The sequence below is a fragment of the Macrotis lagotis genome, chromosome 2 (assembly GCF_037893015.1).
Source record: "Macrotis lagotis isolate mMagLag1 chromosome 2, bilby.v1.9.chrom.fasta, whole genome shotgun sequence".
In the NCBI taxonomy this organism is placed as follows: domain Eukaryota; kingdom Metazoa; phylum Chordata; class Mammalia; order Peramelemorphia; family Peramelidae; genus Macrotis; species Macrotis lagotis.
This window is the reverse complement of record NC_133659.1, coordinates 233,566,286-233,587,582: the sequence shown is the minus strand read 5'-3', so window position 1 is coordinate 233,587,582 and position 21,297 is coordinate 233,566,286. Positions and strand designations below refer to the sequence as shown.

Here is a 21,297-nt window from a genome sequence, read left to right as displayed (position 1 = left end):
TTATTTTCTCTTGGTCTTTAAAAATACTTTTTGTCACATGAAATGTAACTCTAGGAGAGGAAAAGAGGAAAACAATATGCTATAAATGAAAAATAATAAATGTTTAATAAAATGGAAAAATTTTCATGTAGATTAGAGATGATATTCAAAATATTGTGGAGAATGAGAGGTACTGTAATATTAGGGTAGGGTAAATGTTTTTTATTATCGCAAAAAGGAACACAGTCTACACACAATAAGCTCACTTTCAGTTCTTGGCAAAATTTTAGAATGGATTTTTAAAAAACTGGCTAGTGACCATCCAGAAAAAGAAATGGTAATTACAAATGACCTAGTTAAGAACAGATCATATCAGACAAAGCATATTTTCTTTTAAGACATAGTCAGTAAAATGAAATATACAGAGGATACTATGTATATTAGAGCAAAACATTTTATAAAAATAACTGGATTTTATGTTATTCTTACAGAAAAGCTGAAATGATGTAGTTTTATATATTTAGATGAAACTTTCTGTGATTGAAAGACCTTAATCAAAGAATAACTATTGTAGGTTGGATGGCATCTTGATAAGATATTTCCAGTGAATTTTGCTAGGTATCTGTACCTGGTCCTCCAAAGTTTTTGTTTTGTTTGTTTGTTTTTGAGACTTTGTCACCTTATCTCACCTAGGCAAGAGGGGCAATGGCACTTTTGGGCCAGATTTCAGTATTGTTCAATGCAGCAACTTTATCTTCAGATCCTGATGGCTCTTCATTTTGTGGGGCTCCCTATATTTATGCTGGTCTTAGAGATATAATCTATTCTATTTTGGCTCAAAATTCCTGAATCCAAATTATCCATCAGCATAATTCAGCCTTCCCCCAAAATCAGAGATTGCAGCCTTGGTCGTACACTATTTAACATTTTTATCATGATTTGGATGAAGGCATAGAAGGCATATTTTGAAGGCATGACTCTAATGCCATCATATTCAGATCATGGTTAATGTAGGGTTGAAATGAGTTACAAATCACTGAGTATTTAACAGTGAAGATTTACCCTGCCCTGATGTGAAAAGATATGAAAGAAGGAAGCAGATAATATTTAGCTTCTCTGAAGACAGTCTTCCTTGTTTCCATATGTAAACACATCTGGCCAGCAGGACAAGATTATATGATTCTCATGCTCTTCATCAGTCTAGGAAATCTGAAGGGCTTAGAGTCTATGTATTTGAACTTTTGGTGACTAGAAAGTTGCATCAGGGAGCCCAGGGTCAATCACATTGACCAATCACTTCTGTCTTCTTTTTTATGTTAACCCTCCCTATGTTATGGGTGAAAAGAAAGGAACTGTGATAAGAAATATTGGTCCTATTATAGCAAATTACTGTGACACAAAGTGTGCATGTGGAGGATGGGGGAAGTTAATGCGGAGTATGAGTGAGTAAAAATATAAAAAGTTAGTGAAAAGTTTGAACATTATTTTGACTCACACTTGAGTTTGAAAAGTTCACTTTACAAATACAAGTGAACTTGAGACAGGGATTGGTTTTGTTGCTATTTGCCTTTATTGCTTTCATGTTTACTTAGTATAGGGCTTAGTTTATAATAGGTGCTTTATAAATGCATTGGCTTTGGAATTTGGAGGATGGGAGTTCAAATCCAACCTCTGACACCTACTAGCTGTGTGCCCTTGGGCAAGTCACTTAACCCTGATTGCCTCGAATCCAGGACCATCTCCAGTCATCCTGATTCATATCTGACCACTGGATCCAGATAGCTCTGGAGGAGATAGTGAGACTGGTGACTTAGAACAGCACCCCCTCATTCAAATACAGTTCATGTGCTTGCCATGACATCACCTACTTGATGTGGTCTTCTTCAAAAATGAAGGATAGGGGCGGCTAGGTGGCACAGTGGATAGAGTACCAGCCCTGGAGTCAGAAGTACCTGAGTTCAAATCTGACCTCACACACTTAATAATTACCTAGCTGTGTGGCCTTGGGCAAGCCACTTAACCCCATTTGCCTTGCAAAAATCTTGAAAAAAAAATGAAGGATAAATTTTGTTAGATTAGTTTGCCTAAAAAAAGAACTAAGAGTTTCAATGTAAGGTAAGTTCAACATGAATCAATAATATGATATGGCATCCCCCAAACCCTAATATGATAATGTATTGCAGGGGTAGAGGGTTTAGGAACAAGGAGGTAAGAATCCTGCTGAGCTCTATCTTAGTAAAGCCACATCTAGAGTATAGTGTTCAATTATGAGTGCCACATTTTAGGTAGGACATCTATATGTTAATGAGAGTCCAGAGGATGACACCCAGTTATCACATAGAATTGGTTGAAGAAAGTGAGAGCTAGACTGGGAGAAAAAGAGACTCCCAGAGGCCTTGTTAGCTGTATTCAAGTGTTTGAAGGGAAGAGGGAATAACCTTACTCTTTAGTAAACTCAGGGGTAATAATCAGAAGTAATGAGTGGTGGTGGCAAAGAGACAAATTTAGACCAGCTGTCAGGACAGTTCTTTTGACTACTAGGACTATAAGTAGACTATTTTTCTCAGGTTAAAGTGGAGTCCCTGTCATTGGAGGTCTTCAAGAGGTTGGATGTTCATTTGTCAGATTTGTAATGGGGATACTTAGGAAATGTATCTTTTCAACTCTAAATTTTGTGAAATGTTAAATAGATTCAGCTTTTTTCTAAATTGTTTTTCTTTGTTACAGGAAAGGGTTCAACAGGTCTGAAAGAGGAACTATATTGAAAAAAATGTTGGTAATATAGGGGAGGAAAAGGCATCAATAATAAGATTTAGTTTTTTTAAAGTTTTATCCAGAAACAAGTATGATACTTCAGATGGGGGTTTGAGATAATGGGAATCTTTACACTAAACTGCCACCTAGGGGCAGTTAGGTGATATAGTCGATAGAGAGCTGGGAGAGCACGAGCTAGGTATGCTAGGCATAGCTTAGTCTATGTTGCTTAACCTAGGCAAGTTGCTTAACCTCTGTTTGCTTCAATTTTTTCAACTATAAAATGGAGATAATAACAGTCCCTACCTAGCAGTTCTGTTATGAGGATAAATATCTTCCCCTGTTAGAATATAAATTCCTTGAGGGCAGGGAGTATTTTGCTTGCTTGTATTTTTATCCCCATCGTATGGCATACAATAATCTAGATGTTATCATTTAACTAATAAAATTTAATATTGCATTAGTATTATTAGCAGCTGCATAACTGTACTGACTGTGATCAGTAAGAACTAGACATTGTTCTAAAAATTTTTGCATTGTTTTCTGGTAAGTGATGGCATTGCCATCCTAAGTATGCTTCTATATGATATGGCTTATTGGATAAGCTGAGGATGAATAGGAATTCTGTGTACTCAGTGCCTGATAAACACATTTATACACGCACACACACACACACACACACACACACACAGAGAGAGAGAGAGAGAGAGAGAGAGAGAGAGAGAGAGAATGATTTCTCTCCCTTGCCCAGAATACCAAAAGGATTTCATAAGTTAGTAGTGAGGCTTTTTAAAAATTGTTTTGTGAGGAGGGGAGTAGGGGGTGTGGAGGCTTTCTCAACACTGTTCTTTTTATTGTTTGTTCTTTATTCTCAAAGAGAACCAAAATAGCAAAGAAAGTGATGTCATAACTCTTGCAAGGGGTGGTATTTTAAGTGAGGGAGGGCTGTGCAAAGGCACCAACTTCACCCTCTACTTTGAAGTGACTATCTTTATAAGTCTGGTCATTTAGTAAAAAATTAACTTAAGCATGCTGCTAACCTCCTGAGTTGTTCTAATAAGGGACAAATAGCTTAAGGAAGAACAAAGAGAATTAGGCTAACTTTCTTGTTTATTAAAATTTCTCTAAGTTTGTTATTAGGCAGGCGCACATGGGGGCCCAGTTAGAAAACCAGATTCAAAATGGAGTTTTGGAGAGGAATTCTTATATAATTCCGCTATCTGAAGACAGAATCTGAAAAGAGCTGCTTCTTATTCAACAAGGGAGGAGTAGCTCTATGTCTTATAAACTAGAGGCTGGCTTCCTTATCAAAAATTCCCTTAAGTTTAGTCCCTTCCTTTTGTACCTTATCAGATATGTTAAGACCTCCACAAAGGATGAAAATCTTCCCCCTAGGATGTTGGCACCACTCAGAGACTGTTGATACAATGGAGAGATTTATATTTATTATTAAAGGTCAACAGGAGCCCTGTAGGTCCAGAAGCAAGATATGGATCTGGACTTACTGGAGATGGCATTGGCTGCATTGGGAGACATTGCCCTTTTTAAGTTAAGGTCTTTCCCAGATCTTGAAAAGAGACACTAGGGGCAGGTAGGTGGCACTGGATAAAGCATCGACCCTGGAGTCAGGAGGATCCGAGTTCAAATGTGATCTCAGACACTTAATTACCTGTGTGACCTTGGTTATTTCCAAAGTGAAATTTTCACACTGAAAATTTAACAGTCTTGAGTTACTTGTAGCTGGCTCCACCATACCTCTTGTGTCACTTAGCACTATAGCCTGGCCAAAGAAAAAAAAAAAGAAAAGAAAAAAGAAAAGATCCACTAGTGCCAGATCCTCAAGATGTTTAAATAGTAAAAGAGCAATCCTGGCCAAATGATGAATGGTTAAAGACATTCTAAGTGTAAGGTACAGTTTAAGACTGCTCAGAGTTCTAAGATAATGTGTTATGATAGCCCAACAAACAAATAAAACCTGTTGCAATATTGGAATGTTTAAATATAACTTCCAGGACAAAAGAGGTAATAGTTCTTTTGAATTGTGACCTAGTGAGGCCATAATTGGAGTTCTATGTTGTTTCTAAGTTTTGAAGGTATCAAGATATGGAAAAGTTTACAGACACTTACAACTGTTGTATGAATTTGGGACAAATGGAATTTCCCTGATTATATACAAGAGATGAAACTATGATTACTAATTATTAGTTTGATATAGAATTGTTCATAAAGAGGTATCCAGAAGGATAAGAAAGACATGTGTTCAGGCAGTTAGATGGAACAGTGAATAGAGCACTGGTCCAGGAGTCAGGGGGACTTGATTTCAAATCCAGTCACAAATACCTACATGTACTAGCTGTGTGACCCTGAGCAAATCACTCAATTCCAATTGCTTCACCAAAAAAAATAAAGAAAAAGAGAAAGATGTGTAAAAGGATGAAGCTTGAGGCCATAATCAACAAATACTACAGTTACTATTGAGAAGTAAAAAGTAGATCAGAAGCAGAGAAAGTTCAATCATTCAGTTGGTTGTGACATCCATTTAAGTAATTTGGATCAATTCAGTTTAGCAATGGAAGTAGTTAAACACAGAAGCTCTATTCATCAAAGCATTTTTGTGCAAAGTTCCTGAGACACAGAGAGAAAACACTGAAGTTTATCATCCCATAGTTATGGTATTGTGAGTACATAGGTTTTCCTTACATTTGTCCTCTTGGACAGAATTCTCTAAGTGTCTGGGCACACTTCCCTACTGAATCAGAACACATTATGGGGGGGGAGTATATCATACATAATGTAGATTGTGATGTTTTTATCATTCATGCATTTGTTTTAATGTGAGTACCAATTATAGAATTATTATTTTTTCCTTATTATAATGTTAATAATTATGCTTAAGATTTAAAAGTTTCATTTTGCAAGCAGCTGGTTGTGAAAATTGAAATGCAATATTTGAATCTCAAGATTTAGAGAAGTGAATAGGTTTATCTCTAAGACAAGAGGTGTGGTGGAGTCAGCTTCAAGTAACCCAAAACTTACATTTTCAGTGTGAAAATTTCACTTTGGAAATCAGCAAATACTACAAATCAGGGTTTGATATACTATTTTGTTGTTAGATTTAAAGTGGTGGAGAAAATGGAAATAATGTAGATTAAACTTAAAGTTTGTTCTGCATAATTTTTCCTGCCAGACAGCTGTTTTTTACTAGACACAGCTGCCCAGGACCTTATGATATTTTGGGTGGAACTGTGTGGTGTTAGCCCATCTCTGGGAATCTACACCTGTTAGTGTGAGAGCAAGTGTGCTAGCCATACTAGAGAGTGAGTAGTTATATGCATAGTTATGTGTGAGGTGAGTAATTATCCATTTAGTTATATGAGAGGTGGTACATACATTCTTCATGCTCCCATTACATAAATGCCATTGCACTTTCTTTTTGTTGTTGTTGTTGTTGTTTTTGGCAAGGCAATGGGGTTAAATGACTTGCCCAAGGACACACACCTAGATAATTATTAAGTGTTTGAGGCTGGATTTGATTTCAGTCCTCCTGACTCTGGGGCTGGTGCACTGTGCCACCTAGCTGCCCCAACATTGCACTTTCTATTTATGAAATACAAAGAAAAATATTTTTAAAGCAAAATAGTTTTTCTGCTCCTTAGGAGGATCACTAAGAATAATTGTATACCACAGTCCTTTTCATTCCCAATATCCATGGTTGGAGTTACATTTACAATCTCCCAAATATTCCAATGTTAAGCAAATGATTGGAATACTTGGGCTAATTCTCTGCAGGTACACCTCACATGTGCCCTGCCATCCCCAATTTTTAATAGTATTACTATTACATCATAGCAACTTATTACCACTATATAATATTTATAAACATTTCCCCATAGAATTACTTACCCTATGTAACATCATTTTATCTATTTTTTTTGGACTCAACTAACACCATCAGGTAGGTAATGTCATTATGTATTCCATGTGCCTTGCTCATTAAAAATTTGTTAAGAAATATGATTTTGAAATTTTCAGTTTAAAATGTTTTATTTCTATAGGTTTGAATAAGAATAAAGAGAAGAATTGCTTAGAAAAGGACTACTCAGAAGAATGGGATATACTTTTTCAGATTTGATATAAGTAATTTGAAAAGCTAAAACTACTTTTTGTAGAGAAATGTGTGTGTGTGTGTGTGTGTGTGTGTGTGTGTGTGTGTGTGTGCACTTGCATATTTAATTTGGAGTTACATCCTCTTTCCTCATTTACCTCACCATAACTGCAAAATGAACAATTATTTTTCCCTGAAAAAATGTGACTTAATTTTATACCTCCCTGAAGTGATGTTTGAATTTAGTAGAATGTGCATCATCTTTATAATGATTAAAACTAACTACTAATACTTCTAATGACCATAGTTAAAGGCTTTTGGTTTACTGATTAAATTTACTATTAAAATTTAAGTTTGGACTGATATGGGAATATAGAAATATAAGACATGACTCAGTTAGAGGGCCCATTTCAATTTGGTATCCATAGATTCTGGGAGTTGCAGGAGACCTGAAAGTAATAGTCCCATGAACCATAACATAGTACACCTTTTGGTCAAATCTGCTTGTGATGCTATTCAGAGAAGCAAAAAAACTTGAATGACTACTACTTTATTCTTCCCAGAACTTCTAGGGTTAAGAAGCCCTCAAACTCCTTTTTTATTATAATTTAATTGTTTTGGATATAATTTCTCATTTAAATCTAACAACAAAATAGTATATCAAACCTCCGCCGCCCCGCCCCCCCCGAATGTCACCTCAGGATTTCATGTACTTTTAATTTTCCCAGGTCCAGGAGTAATATGTCCCAGGAGTAAATAAAGATTTGAGATAATAAACTTTTCTTTCTAGAAGATGTAAAAATCCTTGGGTTTTGTTCTTCCCAAACAAATGAGAAGATCATTAGAGGAGTGACCTCCAGCATTCCAGAGAATCCTCAAGGTGGTATTACTTAAGGAAGTAATGCTAGAAATTTTGGTGGGGGTGGGGCATGGGGAGGTGGAAACTTGGCATTCTGATATTATAGTTAGCTATTTCTTATTTCTTGAGAGGAGAAAATACTACTTATTTGTATCATTATTGTGGAGTGAGTGATAGAGATCAATCATTCTGGGGTTCTTTTTTGTGTCTCATGTAGATTTTCTGGAGCATGTTGGAACAAAAATTACTTTTTAATTAGAACAGTTCAACTTTGATGTGCATAAATTCAAATAGGTTCTATTAAACAAATAAGCACATTACACTGACACAAAGTTTAGGAGTCTTCCTAATTAGCTCTTACTCTTTAGTCAAAAAGACAACAAAGTACTTCAACAGAGAGAAATAACAAAGGAAATTACACAAAATGTGTGATTGTTTTTAAAAGGAGCTAAGAAAAAAAAAACAAATAACATGGCATGTGGCAATATATACCAAGAAGGAAGCTAGAATTTAAATAAGATCATATTATCTTATGAACATGAGGAATGTACTAATGAGGTTTCCCTTCTCATATCTTTAGCTTCAAAGAAATGATGATTTCTTTACTTGGATATTTAGGAATGATGACTAAGCTGAATAAATGTCCCACATAAATCTTTTAAAACCATATAGAGTGCTAACCAAGATATGAGGAATGTAAGACAATCTGCATATTCTTAATGGACTTTTCTGGAGACATTTGTTGAGCTCATTTTGTTTCTTCACATCTGTTCTTGGTAAGCCGGGTGTTATGAACCATGCTCTAGGCACTTAGATGAGAACAATCAGTTATTTCACTTTAGTCTTGTAGTATAATAAGAAAGTTCCTGTAGGATACATCCAGGCATCATTTCATAGCAGCTAAGTAGATAACATGGGTGGTTAATAATACTGCTTTGGAAATCAGAAAAACACATTTCCCTTAAGACTAAGAGCCTGGAAGCTTGCACAATGGCAACAACCACCAAAATGACTGTTTAAACATTTTTTACAGATGACACTGGAATGACTTCTTAATCTTTGATTTTCCAAGAAAAATGCTAAACATCATGAAAATGGCAATTGATTTTTTTTATCTTAGGAGTGCACAGTGAACAGCATTTGTAAAACTAGAAGGAAATAGTGTATCTGTGATTAAAAACAAACCTATAGCTATTTTCTATATCTTCCAAAGCAATATAGAACTGATTGGGAGTAACAGTGAGATCTGAAGAGAATGTTCTACAACATTCTTGTCAGGTCTTAACCCAAATTCAAAAGATCCTAGAGAATGAAGATCAGACTACTTTCTACTGCCCCCCACCCTTTTTTACAATGTTCAACCATGTTTTCTTTCACAAACTATATTACATAGACATCTTTTTTTTAAAACCTATATTTACCATTTGCATGATAGCAACCAGTTTTTCAAAGTGAATCTTTATAAAACATAAGATGAATGAATGGCTTTTTTAGTAAACAAGTGGAAATATCATGACTTGTTACCTGAGAGACTTATGAAACTTTACAAAAGTTTTTTTTTTCAAAGAAAGTCTTGTAGCAAATTATCCGGAGGAGTCACTGTCCTTTGAATCTGAGTGCATTATTATTTCCCAGTAGCCTTGTCAGAAAATTTTGTTATTATATCAGATCTTACCAATAAAACTTTTTCACTTGAGTAAGGCTGGGGAGTAATAAAAAAATGGAGGAGGCAAGAGGAAAAAGGAAGAGTGAACAGCTTCAAAGAAATGATGATTTCTCCACTTGGGTAACCGAAAGAAAAAGAAATAGGACAGTAAAAGTAAATGGACAATTTTCAGGGAAAGTGAAGAGGGAAAATATGAATTAGAGTGAATCTCCCCCCTTCCCCAAAACTAAGAATGATATTTGAACTTCACATATAATAAAGACCCATGTAAATGTCACCATCAGAGGACCACATAGTAACCACCTACAGAATTTTACCCTTATAAAGTACTACATTAAATATTTTCTTATTGGTATGGAAGTAATGGTCCTTACTCAGCTTTTTCTAATTGCTGTTCTGCTGATATCCTCCAAGGTTAAGCTCATTACCTTTATCTCATCATTATTCTGTTGACTCAAGCCTTGATTGACACTACCTTCCTCAATTCCTTCTTCCCTCTGACTGGAGATCTGAAGGATGAAGTATCATACTCCTTCCAATACCTTCTTTTAAAGAGGACAGAAATTGAACTTTTCAGCCCACTATTTTGTATTGTTCTTGAGAAAAAGTTTCTTTTTCTCAAGAACAGCAGTAGCTACTTGGCTGGGGTTTGAAGGTGATGAGGGTGCTTAACAGAACCCTGAAGATTGATTTGCATCCCCTTGGATGTGTTACTAGGACCAAAAAAGACCTTATGTTCCTGATTAAAACAACTTCCTGGAAAAGCATTATTGCTGAAAGCTGCTGAGCTGATCTAGCTTCCTTAGAATTAAATGGTTATTTAAATTAAATCCTTTTCCACTGATAGTTCAAAAGCTATCTGATATTTCTCTAAGGAGGCTAGACGTTTCATTCTAGATTAATGCAGAGGCAGTATCATCCCTGGAAAACAAGTATGTAGCCTATAATATGAAGATATTACATTTCCTTAATTTTGACTGATCTTTATGATTCTCTTTGTTCTTAAAGCAAATCTCTTTCCCCTTCTACATTATGTGTTGAGTTGTCCAGTTATGTGAATGGGCTTCAATTTAAGATGAGACAAGACCCAACTAATGCCTGAGAAAAATCCCATTTTTTAAAAAAAATCCATGTTTTTAGAGGCACTGAAAGACATTCTTGACACCTGTAGTCTAAAAAAGTAAACTACAAAAGTTAGAGTTTGAATCATTCTCAGTAACAAACAGTTGGTAAACATTATATAACAAAGAGTCTTTTTATCTTCTCATTGGCTGGAGCTAAAGTCTGTATTGCATATTTTTTTACTTTATCTTTTCTATTAATAATAATGGCATCTGTGATTAGATATTTTCATCCTTTTCAATGTATTCCTGCTCATATTTAGCATTGCACATCTGGTATTTTACCATTGTTGTAAGTGAAGGTCCATGGTGTTGTTCAAATTGAGATCAGTAATATCCAAGAAATCACTGTTGAAGATGCTTGGGCCTGTGGCAGTGAGAGAACTAAAGTCTGTTGTAGAACTTGGTGGGGTAAGGTCTAGCCATTCCATGGTTTCCCAGGGAGATTCTGTTAAGCTCATCTGCAAACCTGTTCCATCTATGGAAGAAGGTGAAAGTTGAGGTTGTATGGGGGAGAGAGGAGCTGGCAAGATCTCATGAGAACCTAAAAGTTCATCTGTCGCTTTGTCAGAGAATTTATCCATCATCCCTTCAAACTGAGATTCCTCAATTCCAATTTTTAGAAGTGTGACATCGCTGACCTTGCCCAAGGGACTTTGAGAATTCAATAAGACCTCAAAGTGATTGTCACTATTAGTTGTGCAGTGATCAAAGGATAGTTGGGTTGCTGAAGAAATATGCTCAAATGAGACAGAGGATTTATGGAGAAGACTTTGAGAAGATCCAGTTATCTTTTGTACTTTTTGAAAACATGAATGATCTTCTTTGGCATTTGCTGGCATTTCTGTTAAGAAAACAAATATAATGTTAGACTCTTTAAATATAGAATAGATTATGATATAAATTTCTGCATTGGATGAATAAATTCAATTGAATCATTTTAACAGAAAATAAAATAAAATAAAAAATGTGCTCAGTTTATTTGCTAGTTTAAATAAACATTTTGTGTTTGACCAGGTACAATGACTCTTACAGAAAAAAGATTGCTATACAGATTGAATTCTGAGTAGATGAACCAAAACATTAAACATGTTGTCTTTTCTATTTGTTGCAAATAAGAAAGATAGGAGATTTGAGCTATAGTAAAAGATTCAAGAGAGTACAATGGAAAAAAATTAGGAAAATGGGGAATAAATTAAAAGAGGAAGATTGAGTTTTGAAAATAAAATACTACAGGAAGGAGAGAGTGAAAAATTGGCTATGAGGGGTAAAATATTAAAGTTTTGTTCACTTTTTTCTGTTGGACAATGAGTATGAATTGGGAAACCAGAGGCAATGCTATTATTTTAAAAATGTTCAGTGCTACTAATATATGAATAGACTATTTAAGGTTTTGTTCACCAGTCAATGTATCTAAAATGGTAAAATGTTTAGTCCTGCTTCCTGCAGTATGCAAGGACTTCTTACCTCTACTTTCTTTTTTTTTATTTAAATTTTTTTTAGGGTTTTTTTTTGCAAGGCAAATGGGGTTAAATGGCTTGTGCAAGGCCACACAGCTAGGTAATTATTAAGTGTCTGAGACCGGATTTGAATCCAGGTACTCCTGACTCCAGGGCTGGTGCTTTATCCACCATGCCACCTAGCCTCCCTCTTTCTTTTTTTTTTTTATTAAAGATTCTATTTATTTTGAATTTTATAATTTCCCCCCCTAATCTTGCTTCCCCCCCCCCACTAGCCACAGAAGGTAGTTTGTTAATCTTTACATTGTTTCCCTGCTTACCTCCACTTTCAATGAGGACATCTAGGAGTTCATCCATCTGTTGACTTTGAATCATTTGCTACAATGAAAACCAAGGAGAACAGAGAAGTTAGAAAAGCATTTATCCTATCTACCAGGATCCATCATCAGTTCTAATATAAGAAAATTAAATCAAAAGTTAAATTAGAGAAGAAGTTTTAAAGTTAGGACAGAGTTCATTTAAAAGAGGAAATAATGAAAATTGACTGAAGGAGCACAGAATATATAGTCTCCTTTCATTTTAGAGTTTCTATTTTTGGGGTTTTATATATTTAATAAGTAGGGGAACTGGTTCTTTTCCACCCTCACTCCCCAGTAACGCTAACTTCTTTCTTTTAAACTGTTTACATTTGGTCCAAATATTTGATTCATATTCTAATAGTATCACCAGTTTGAACTTAAATTTTTTTTGATTTGCATCTCAGCTTAAAAATTTGCTTTTAATTAACTTTGTGTTTGACTAGGTACAATGAATCTTATAGCATAAAATTACTTTACTTACTTTAGTTAATTTACTTTAAATGTTATAAAAGCATTTGAATAGAATCAAGATCTAGTTGGCCCCATTTCTTTTGATAGTTTCTTAGTTTTTTAAAAAAATCTTTCTCTTGAAAGTCATTTTTTTCTGATTTTTCTGCTCCTTAAAAAAAAATAAACTTACTGTTCCTTGAAAGAAAGGGACACAACAATGTTACAGTATGTTAAAGTTTGTGGAGTCATTATGAAAAATAAAATTTCATATAATTGAAGAAAGAAAATAATTCCATTAATAATAGCTAACATTTATATAGTACTTTGAGGTTCACCAAGTTTACAAATATTATCTCATTTTATCCTCACAATACCCCTGGTGCTATAATTAGGTGCTATAATCATCTTCATTTGATCGTTAAGAAGACTGAGGCAGACAGAGGTTTAGTGACTCATTCAGGGTCATCTAGTTGCCCTAGGATTTGAACTCACATCTCTGATCCCAGGTTCACCATTCTATCCACTGTACCACCTAGTTAACTTTAATGGTAAATTTTGATTAGAGATAAGTAAAAAATGACTTTTTTTCCTCAATCAGGTTCATGGGCCCCCTAAAATTTCTTGGGGATCTGTGGACCTCAGTTTAGGAACCCCTATACTAGAAAGAAAAAAAATCATGCAGTTACCTGCTTTACTGCATCCTCATAAGTGGGAAGCTGTGTTATCTCTGAAAATCCTGAACTTGACTTTGAAAAAGTTGGGGATGCAATAGAAAGTTTTGGCCCTGCCTGACAAGAAGAATGTAAAACAGCCATCTGCATGAGGGAAATACAGGGAAAGGTAACAATGTGAGGCACATCTCTTTTTTGAAAGGGCAGTTCTAATTTTTGGAAATCTAGATTAAAACAAAAACAAATAAAATTTGTAGTCATGGTGGATGGAAGCCTCCTAGTAAAATGTTTCCCCGTTTATCAGTCTGAACTGCATTGTGTCAGTTCTAACTGTGGGAGCTTACTTCTGCCCTAGACTTGTCTTGTCTGTTATATTTTCCCTTAGAAAGAATCCCCTTTCTTTGAGAGCAGAAGAGTAATAAGAGGAAAAAAGGAAAAAATTGAGAAATTAAACATAAAATCATGAAGATCAAGAAAATGTCAAGATTTCTTTTCTGCATCTTTCCAATAAAAATTATGTGTTTTCAGAAAGAATTTACAAAAGTCACTTACATTTTGGTTCCTCAAATTCAGTTTCATTTATTTATATCATATAGGCTTGATTGAACACTTCAGTTTCTTTTCTATGGAGGCTACAATGACTTGCTTGGGAGTAGGTTGCTATTTCCCTCCACTACCTGGTAACCAACCACTTCTCACTCATACCTTGGAATTCTTCCTGTTTGAATTCCTTCTCTCAAAACTTCTGTCTAGTTGAGATATTATTTATTGACTATCTTACTTTGCTCTCTTTTGCAGAGGAGATGTTTTCAGACTATGCTCCTTATGCCTATGACCTTTTCAGCAGTGTCTACATTCAAGAATGGTGTCTAATTTTAACTTCCACTATGCACCTACTAAGCCCTCTACCAGGGAGACCAACCAGCATGCTTTTTTCTTTAGTTGCTGTTGTTTCCCAAACATATTGCTATGATAATAGTGCTATTAATAATAATAACATCTGAAGTCAGAAGAAATTGGATTGTGGATTGTTGTTGAATTCAGTTTTGGGACATGGTGAACTATAATTTATTTTTGTCTTCTTAGACTTCTCTGCAAACCCAGAAGCAATATTTAGCTGGCTCAGTGGATAGGGTTCTGGAATCAGGGAGACTTGAGTTCAAATTCCATTTTTTTTTTTTTTTTTAGAATTTTGGTAAGGCAAATGGGGTTAAGCTTGCCCAAGGCCACACAGCTAGGTAATCATTAAGTGTCTGAGACTGGATTTGAACCTAGGTACTCCTGACTCCAGGGCCGGTGCTTTATCCACTGCCCCACCTGGCCGCCCCTCAAATTCCATTTTTAACACTTCCTAGATATGGTTAGCAAGTCACTTAACCTCTGTTTTCCTTAATGTACTGGAAAAGGAAATGGCAAACCTCTCCATTATCCATGCCAAGATAACCCCATGGACTTAGTGTTCATGGAGTCATGAAGAAATAGACATGACTGAACAACAACAAGCAAGGCAATATGAGAATTGCTGGATTAAAAGGAGACGTGTCCATTCTACTATTAGATTCCTGTGACATCTTCAAAATTCATATTCCTCTGAGTCAAATAAGAAACTTCAAAACAGAAATTTATTAATACAATATTCCATTCCCCCACCACCCATTCAGTCATTTACTCTAATAGAGGAAATAGATTATATAGGAGAAAGATTCAAATGAAGCCTATAAAAGATATTCCTAGAAGCTTACCTTGTGCTTTGTATCAGGACTTTTGGAAGAAGCATTGCCTCTGGTAACTTGGTTACTATCTGGTTGGGTACCAAGGAAAGCAGTGTGGAGACTGGATGACTCAGGAGAGAAGCCTGAAGCATTTCCATCTTGTACTGCTGAGCTCTACAGAAAGGAACAAGAGGTAAAGATGACATATGTTCAGATATAGCTTCTTAGGATCATGGATCTAGAGTTGGAAGGAACTTTAGAGGATATTTAGTTCCACCGCTTCATTTAACTCTTAAGATCACACAGATCAGAGGCAAAATTTAAACCTAGCTTCTGATTGCAGTTAGTGCTATTTCCCCTGCACCATGCCTTGCCTCAGGTGATTTAGTAATCCCTTTAATACTATGCAATTAATTTCCTAATTAAACAAACTAAACAAAAAAGTGCCATCAGTATTTCCTAACTTCTGAATGGGGTATTATACAAATAATCTCCATTTTTCATTGCTCTGTACTAGCTTTTCTCAACACTTTCACAATTCAATTCAACTCAGTATGCATTTGATTGTTATGAATCAGACACTGGGAATATAGACAAAAAAGAAAATAGTTTCTTTCTTCAAGGACTTTATATTCTCCTGTAGGAAAGCAATATGTACAAAAATAAATGCATACAATTTTTTTCAAAGTAAACACAAAATAATTTGAGGTACAGGTATCACCTGCAGAGATCAGGAAGAGTTGTAATTAACCTTGTCTCACATGAGGCCCTTCTTTGCAAGGCTAATCTCTCTAATGCACAAGGATTCTCAGTCGATTCTTAATAGTCACCCCAGCTTTCACACTTATCTTCAATCTTTTCAGGTCCATTGATTAATTTCCTAAAGCCTATAAACATACCAGGTCTTTGGTGTCTCTAATACCACCCTTGAGTGAAAAGGAATAAAGTACTTTCTTTTTTTTTAAGGTTTTTTTTTTTTGCAAGGCAAATGGGGTTAAGTGGCTTGCCCAAGGCCACACAGCTAGGTAATTATTAAGTGTCTGAGATCGGATTCGAACCCAGGTCCTCCTGACTCCAGGGCCAGTGCTTTTATCCACTACACCACCTAGCCGCCCCCAATAAAGTACTTTCCAAAGAATCTATTTTAATTTCCTAATTGTTCCAATTATTAGTCAGTTTTTTCCCTTTCTGAAACATATTTTCCTACCTTTGTTGAAATCTTTTTTTTTACTTCTGTCAATTGGTGTCACACATTTAAAAATTGAGCAATAATATTCTACTTCTACTTAATTTTTTTGCTTATTTTTGTATTTTTGCAAGTGACAGGCTCAGGGTCACACAGCTAAGTAAATATTAAGTGTTTGAGGTCAAATTTGAACTCAGGTCCTCCTGACTTCAGGTCAGGTGTTCTATCTACTGCATCACCTAGCTGCCCCTCTTCTATTCAATACTCCCTACAATTGAACTAATTATCTAAAGTTATTTTACCTTTAACATATATTTCAATCTAAAATCCAAGATCCTATTTCTCATTTTTAACTTCTCTAATTCTTTTAATGATACCCTTTTTTCTATCAGGATCAAAATTTCTGATAGATGTTTTATCCTATTCTCCCTTTTATCCTCTGTAACTAATCAGTTTCCATGTCCTGTTGATAGTTTCTTTCTAATTCATTATCTCAGAGTCAGTCCCATTGCCATTAGCCTATTTCAGTCTTTTATTACCTCTTCAAAAACTTACTAACCAGTCTATTTATTTTCAGAGTTTCTTCTTTAATTCTTACTATACTCATCAATAAATCAATCTTCCTAATACTGGCAGTTACATAGTCCTTTGATTTTGTAACTCACTTACCCAAACTCTGGCACATTAAGAAAACTACAAACTTTTTACCCTAGCAGCCAATTCCATAAGTTGGCGCCAAGTACCATTGCAGCCTTAAAACCCATAGCTACTATCATACAGTTGTGGACCTTTGTTCTTAAAGAGGACCAAAATGACATCACTACGTTAGAGTCAAATTGCAGCATGACCCACTATGACTGATCAGACCAGTGTGAATTCAGAATGCTCTACCTCAGGTCGGGCACAAATAAATCATGTAAACTTTTGGGGTGGGTTCTCTAAATTTGAAAATCCTTATGTTTCTTTTGATCCACTTTGCTTTGCTCATAGAGCACAATATTTTCTCTGATGAGGCTGTCCTGTGCCAGTCTTATCATATATATTCCATACCTCAAGTAATCGAAACTACTTCCTGTTCCCTAAACTCTGTTGTCCTGGAATGCCATTGAAATCTGACTCATTTTTCAAAAGTGAGCTTGAGTACTCTTCTTGATGAAGAGTTCACAAGTAATTTAGTCCAAGCTTATCCCTGACAATCCCTTCTACAATTGCCTTAATACTTTCCAAGGCAACATATTCTATTTTTTAAAATTAGTTTTAATCATTGAGTTTTTCTATACATGGAGCTGAAATCTGCTTCTCAATAACTTCTAACTTAATTGTTCCTAGTTTCTCCCTCTGAGAAAAAAAGAAAAATAAATATAATATCTCTTCCATATGACACCTTCCATTTAACAGTTACTTGAAGACAGTTCTTAATGTCTTTTCTGACTCTTTTGCTCTCTAGTCTAAACATCCCCAAATCTTTGTATATGATCTTACATCCTTTTGCCATTCTATCACCCTTCTTTTGCATATTCTTTAGATTATCAGTGTTCTTTTTTAAATTTATTTTTATTAAAGATATTATTTGATTTTTACAATTTCCCCCAATCTTGCTTCCCCCCCCACAGAAAGCACTCTGTCAGTCTTTACTTTGTTTCTATGTTGTACCTTGATCCAAATTGGGTGTGATGAAAGAGAAATCATATCCTTAAAGAAGAGAAGAAAAGTCTAAGAGGTAACAAGATCAGACAATAAGATATCTGGTTTTTTTTCTAAATTAAAGGGAATAGTCCTTGCACTTTGTTCAAACTCCACAGCTCCTTATCTGGATACAGATGGCACTCTCCTTTGCAGACAGCCCAAAATTGTTTCCGATTGTTGCACTGATGGAATGAGCAAGTCCTTCAAGGTTGAACATCACTCCCATATCAGTGTTCTTCTATAGCATCCAGAAGTGAACATAATTGTCCACAGGTGGATTGAGTAAGTTGAAATACAGTTGATCCTTCATCTACCTTGCTCTGTATACTACACTTTTCAGAAATAGCAAGATGTCATAGTGCATAGAGCAGTGAGTTTATAATCAGGTTGGAAGACCTCAGTTTAAACGTGGCTTCAGACATTAGCTGCATGATTCTGGAAGTCACTCGACTTCTGTCTGCTTTGGTTTCCTCAACCATAAATTCGTACTAATAATAGCACTTACTTTCTAGGTTTTTTAAAAGACCAAATGAAATAATATTTGAAAAATGTTTAGTATAGTGCCTGGCACATAATAGATGCTTAATAAATGGTTATTCTCTCTTCCTCTCACCTCTGTTAAATACAATTTAAGATCACATTAGCTGTTTTGATTGTCATGTCACATTGTTGATTCATATTAAAATTGCAAGTATACTAAAACTCCCAGAAATTTTTCCTGGGAAAAAGTTACTTCACTATCTTTTTCTATTTTGTACTTATGAAGTTCATTTTTTGAAATTAATTGATCCTTATTAAATTTCATCTTAGCCCAACATTCTAATATGCCAATCTATAATCATTTATTACTATTACCAATATCATTTTTGGATACTGAATCACTCATTGAAATATGAGTTATCCTTCCCAGTTTTTATTTTTATACATGGTAACCATGCCATCTATGTTATCATCAAAATTCATTGAAGGGAGAGAGTAATTTAAGTGGCAAAACAATACAATATCAAGGTCTGAGGGCAGAGACTTCCCTCTAAAAATGACATCAATCCAATTCAATCCACTGACTTGGTCATTCAAGTAGTTCTGAACAGATATGTCTAGCTGTAGTGCACATTTTTCCACTTGTCCATGAAGGTAACTTTGTTGAAATCTAGGTAACTATACAGTATTCTTCTCATTTACTAGTCTAGTGAACTTAAGGAAAGGGGGAAGGAAATTAGTATAGCCTGAGAAAATAAAGGACATAAAATACATGGATACTACATGCATACAGATGTATATGTATATATATATATATATATATATATATATATAATAAATACATACACAGACACACATATATATATATTTATTATTCTACAGATTAGTACACTAAAACTGAAAGGACATATAAATAGAAGGGACAAATAAGTGGAGAATATATGTGCCAGAAGAAGCTGAGTGGTTAGGATAATTCAAGGTGCTTCACAGCAGCATCCCTGCTACTTCAACATTTCTCATTCTCCAATGCTGCTGCTATTGCTAGCTCATTTCCACCATTCCTACTGATTTCTTCTAATGAAATCATCTGGTCTTTACTGAGTTGTAGTCTTCTTATGTGTTGTCTCTCTGTCATGCAGATTTGTTTCTACTGATGTTTCAGTTGGCTTCATTTTCCTGTCAAAAGTTGGATTCCAGCTGTATATTTAGCCTCTTCCTCTATGGGAAGGGAGTCTATTAAACAAGTTCAGCTCTTATCCCTAGAACTGTAGCATAATTTACTATTATTTTTTTAGTTTTTGCAAGGCAATGGGGTTAAGTGACTTGCCTAAGGCCACTCAACTAGGTAATTATTAAGTATCTGAGGCTGGATTTGAACTCAGGTACTCCTGACTTCAGGCACCACCTAGCCACCCCATAATTTACTATTAATGAAGCCCTATTGACTTTTTAGAGTCATTACTTCCTTTTCTGAACTTCAATAATCATCTCTTTACTAATTTGTTCAAGAATTTTACAAGAAACCAAATTCAAACTCATTGGGCAGTTTGTTGACTCTACTCTTATTGCCTTCTCCCTTTAAAGCAGGACATTATTTGTCCTTATTGAGTTTTACATCAGTTTTTCCATGATCATGACAGTGACTTAGGAAATTTTATCTGCAAGTGGTTTTAATACTCTGAAATGTGGTTGCTTGATGTGGTTTGAACTAACTGTCAAGAACAGTTTGGTCTCCTCCTATCTTCTTTCTTATCTCATTCTTTAAATTCCTAATAGCCATTTTCACTCATTTGGATCTCATCCATTTGATATACTCCCTCCCTCTTCTGAAATGCAGTAGCTTGCTGTAACTCTATTATCACTTGTACTTTATTCCTACTCCCAAGATGTATGGTCCTTGAAGGCAGGGACAATGAGTCATTTATCTTTTAATCATTCATGATATCTAGTATAATGCTTAGCTAGCATATACTCAATAAATATACGTTCAATACATGAAGTAGCTTTTTTCCTGAAAAAATAATCCTTACAACAGTTTCATACATTGCAATGCACAACTGCATAGTTGAAAATCCTATCAATGTTACTATGATGGGATATTCAGGGACACACAGAAACCACCAAACTAAATGACGACACAGAAATAAGACCAATTGTATTTTAGATAAAATGATACTTTGATATACAAGTAAATAAAAGTTCTTCAAAAGCCACCTTAGGAGATTGTCCTCTTGTTTTAAAAATGCCAACATTATTCATATTTTCTTTTGGAGTTTCTTATTGGGAATTTTCTTGAGACCCTAGGCACATTCTTTTGAATATTTTTAGGAAAGGCAAATCTAGACTTTTGATTTTAAGAACTAGCTAAAAATCTTTGAGTGATTAGTTTAGTTAGTCCCTAAAATAAAATTCATTTCCATAACGTGAAGATTAACCCTCAGTGAAAAATCTTTAAAATAATATACCTAGGCTCCCAAGGTAATTTCCAAAGAGGAGATTTAGCAAGCAATCATAATAATAGTAATATTGATTTTTTTATTTTATAATTACAACATGTTCTCTATATGATATCTATTTAGACACCAATAAGCCCTAATGAGGTAGTAGGTAGTACAGATATGTGAGAGTATTTAAAATGCCAAAGAGATGAGTGAATAGTTTATCTTAGAGGCAATGGTAAATGACTAATGCTTCTTGGGCAGGAGAATGACATGATAAGACCTGTGCTTTAGGCACAGTCATTGGTAGTTGTAAGGAGGGTGATTTAGAGTGGTGAGAGATTAGAGTGTAAGTTTTTGCAAAAGTTCAG

The 21,297-nt window shown here is 35.0% G+C and overlaps 1 protein-coding gene across 14 annotated transcripts in view; it reads right to left on the bottom strand.

Moving 5' to 3' along the window:
* Positions 1-453: 453 nt before the first annotated feature.
* MYOCD (myocardin) overlaps positions 454-21,297 on the bottom strand; it is a 157,490-nt gene continuing 136,646 nt past the window's right edge. For 10 of the 14 annotated variants that reach the window (XM_074225147.1, XM_074225141.1, XM_074225146.1 and 7 more), the window contains 3 exons: positions 15,167-15,310; positions 12,265-12,322; positions 456-11,328 (listed from right to left, as the gene is read on the bottom strand). In XM_074225147.1, the coding sequence (XP_074081248.1) occupies positions 10,766-11,328; positions 12,265-12,322; positions 15,167-15,310 (765 nt within the window). In that variant the 3' untranslated portion in view covers positions 456-10,765. Of the gene's footprint in view, positions 11,329-12,264; positions 12,323-15,166; positions 15,311-21,297 lie in introns of all 14 variants that reach the window. The other 4 variants (XM_074225144.1, XM_074225138.1, XM_074225139.1 and 1 more) reach the window with 2 other exon arrangements.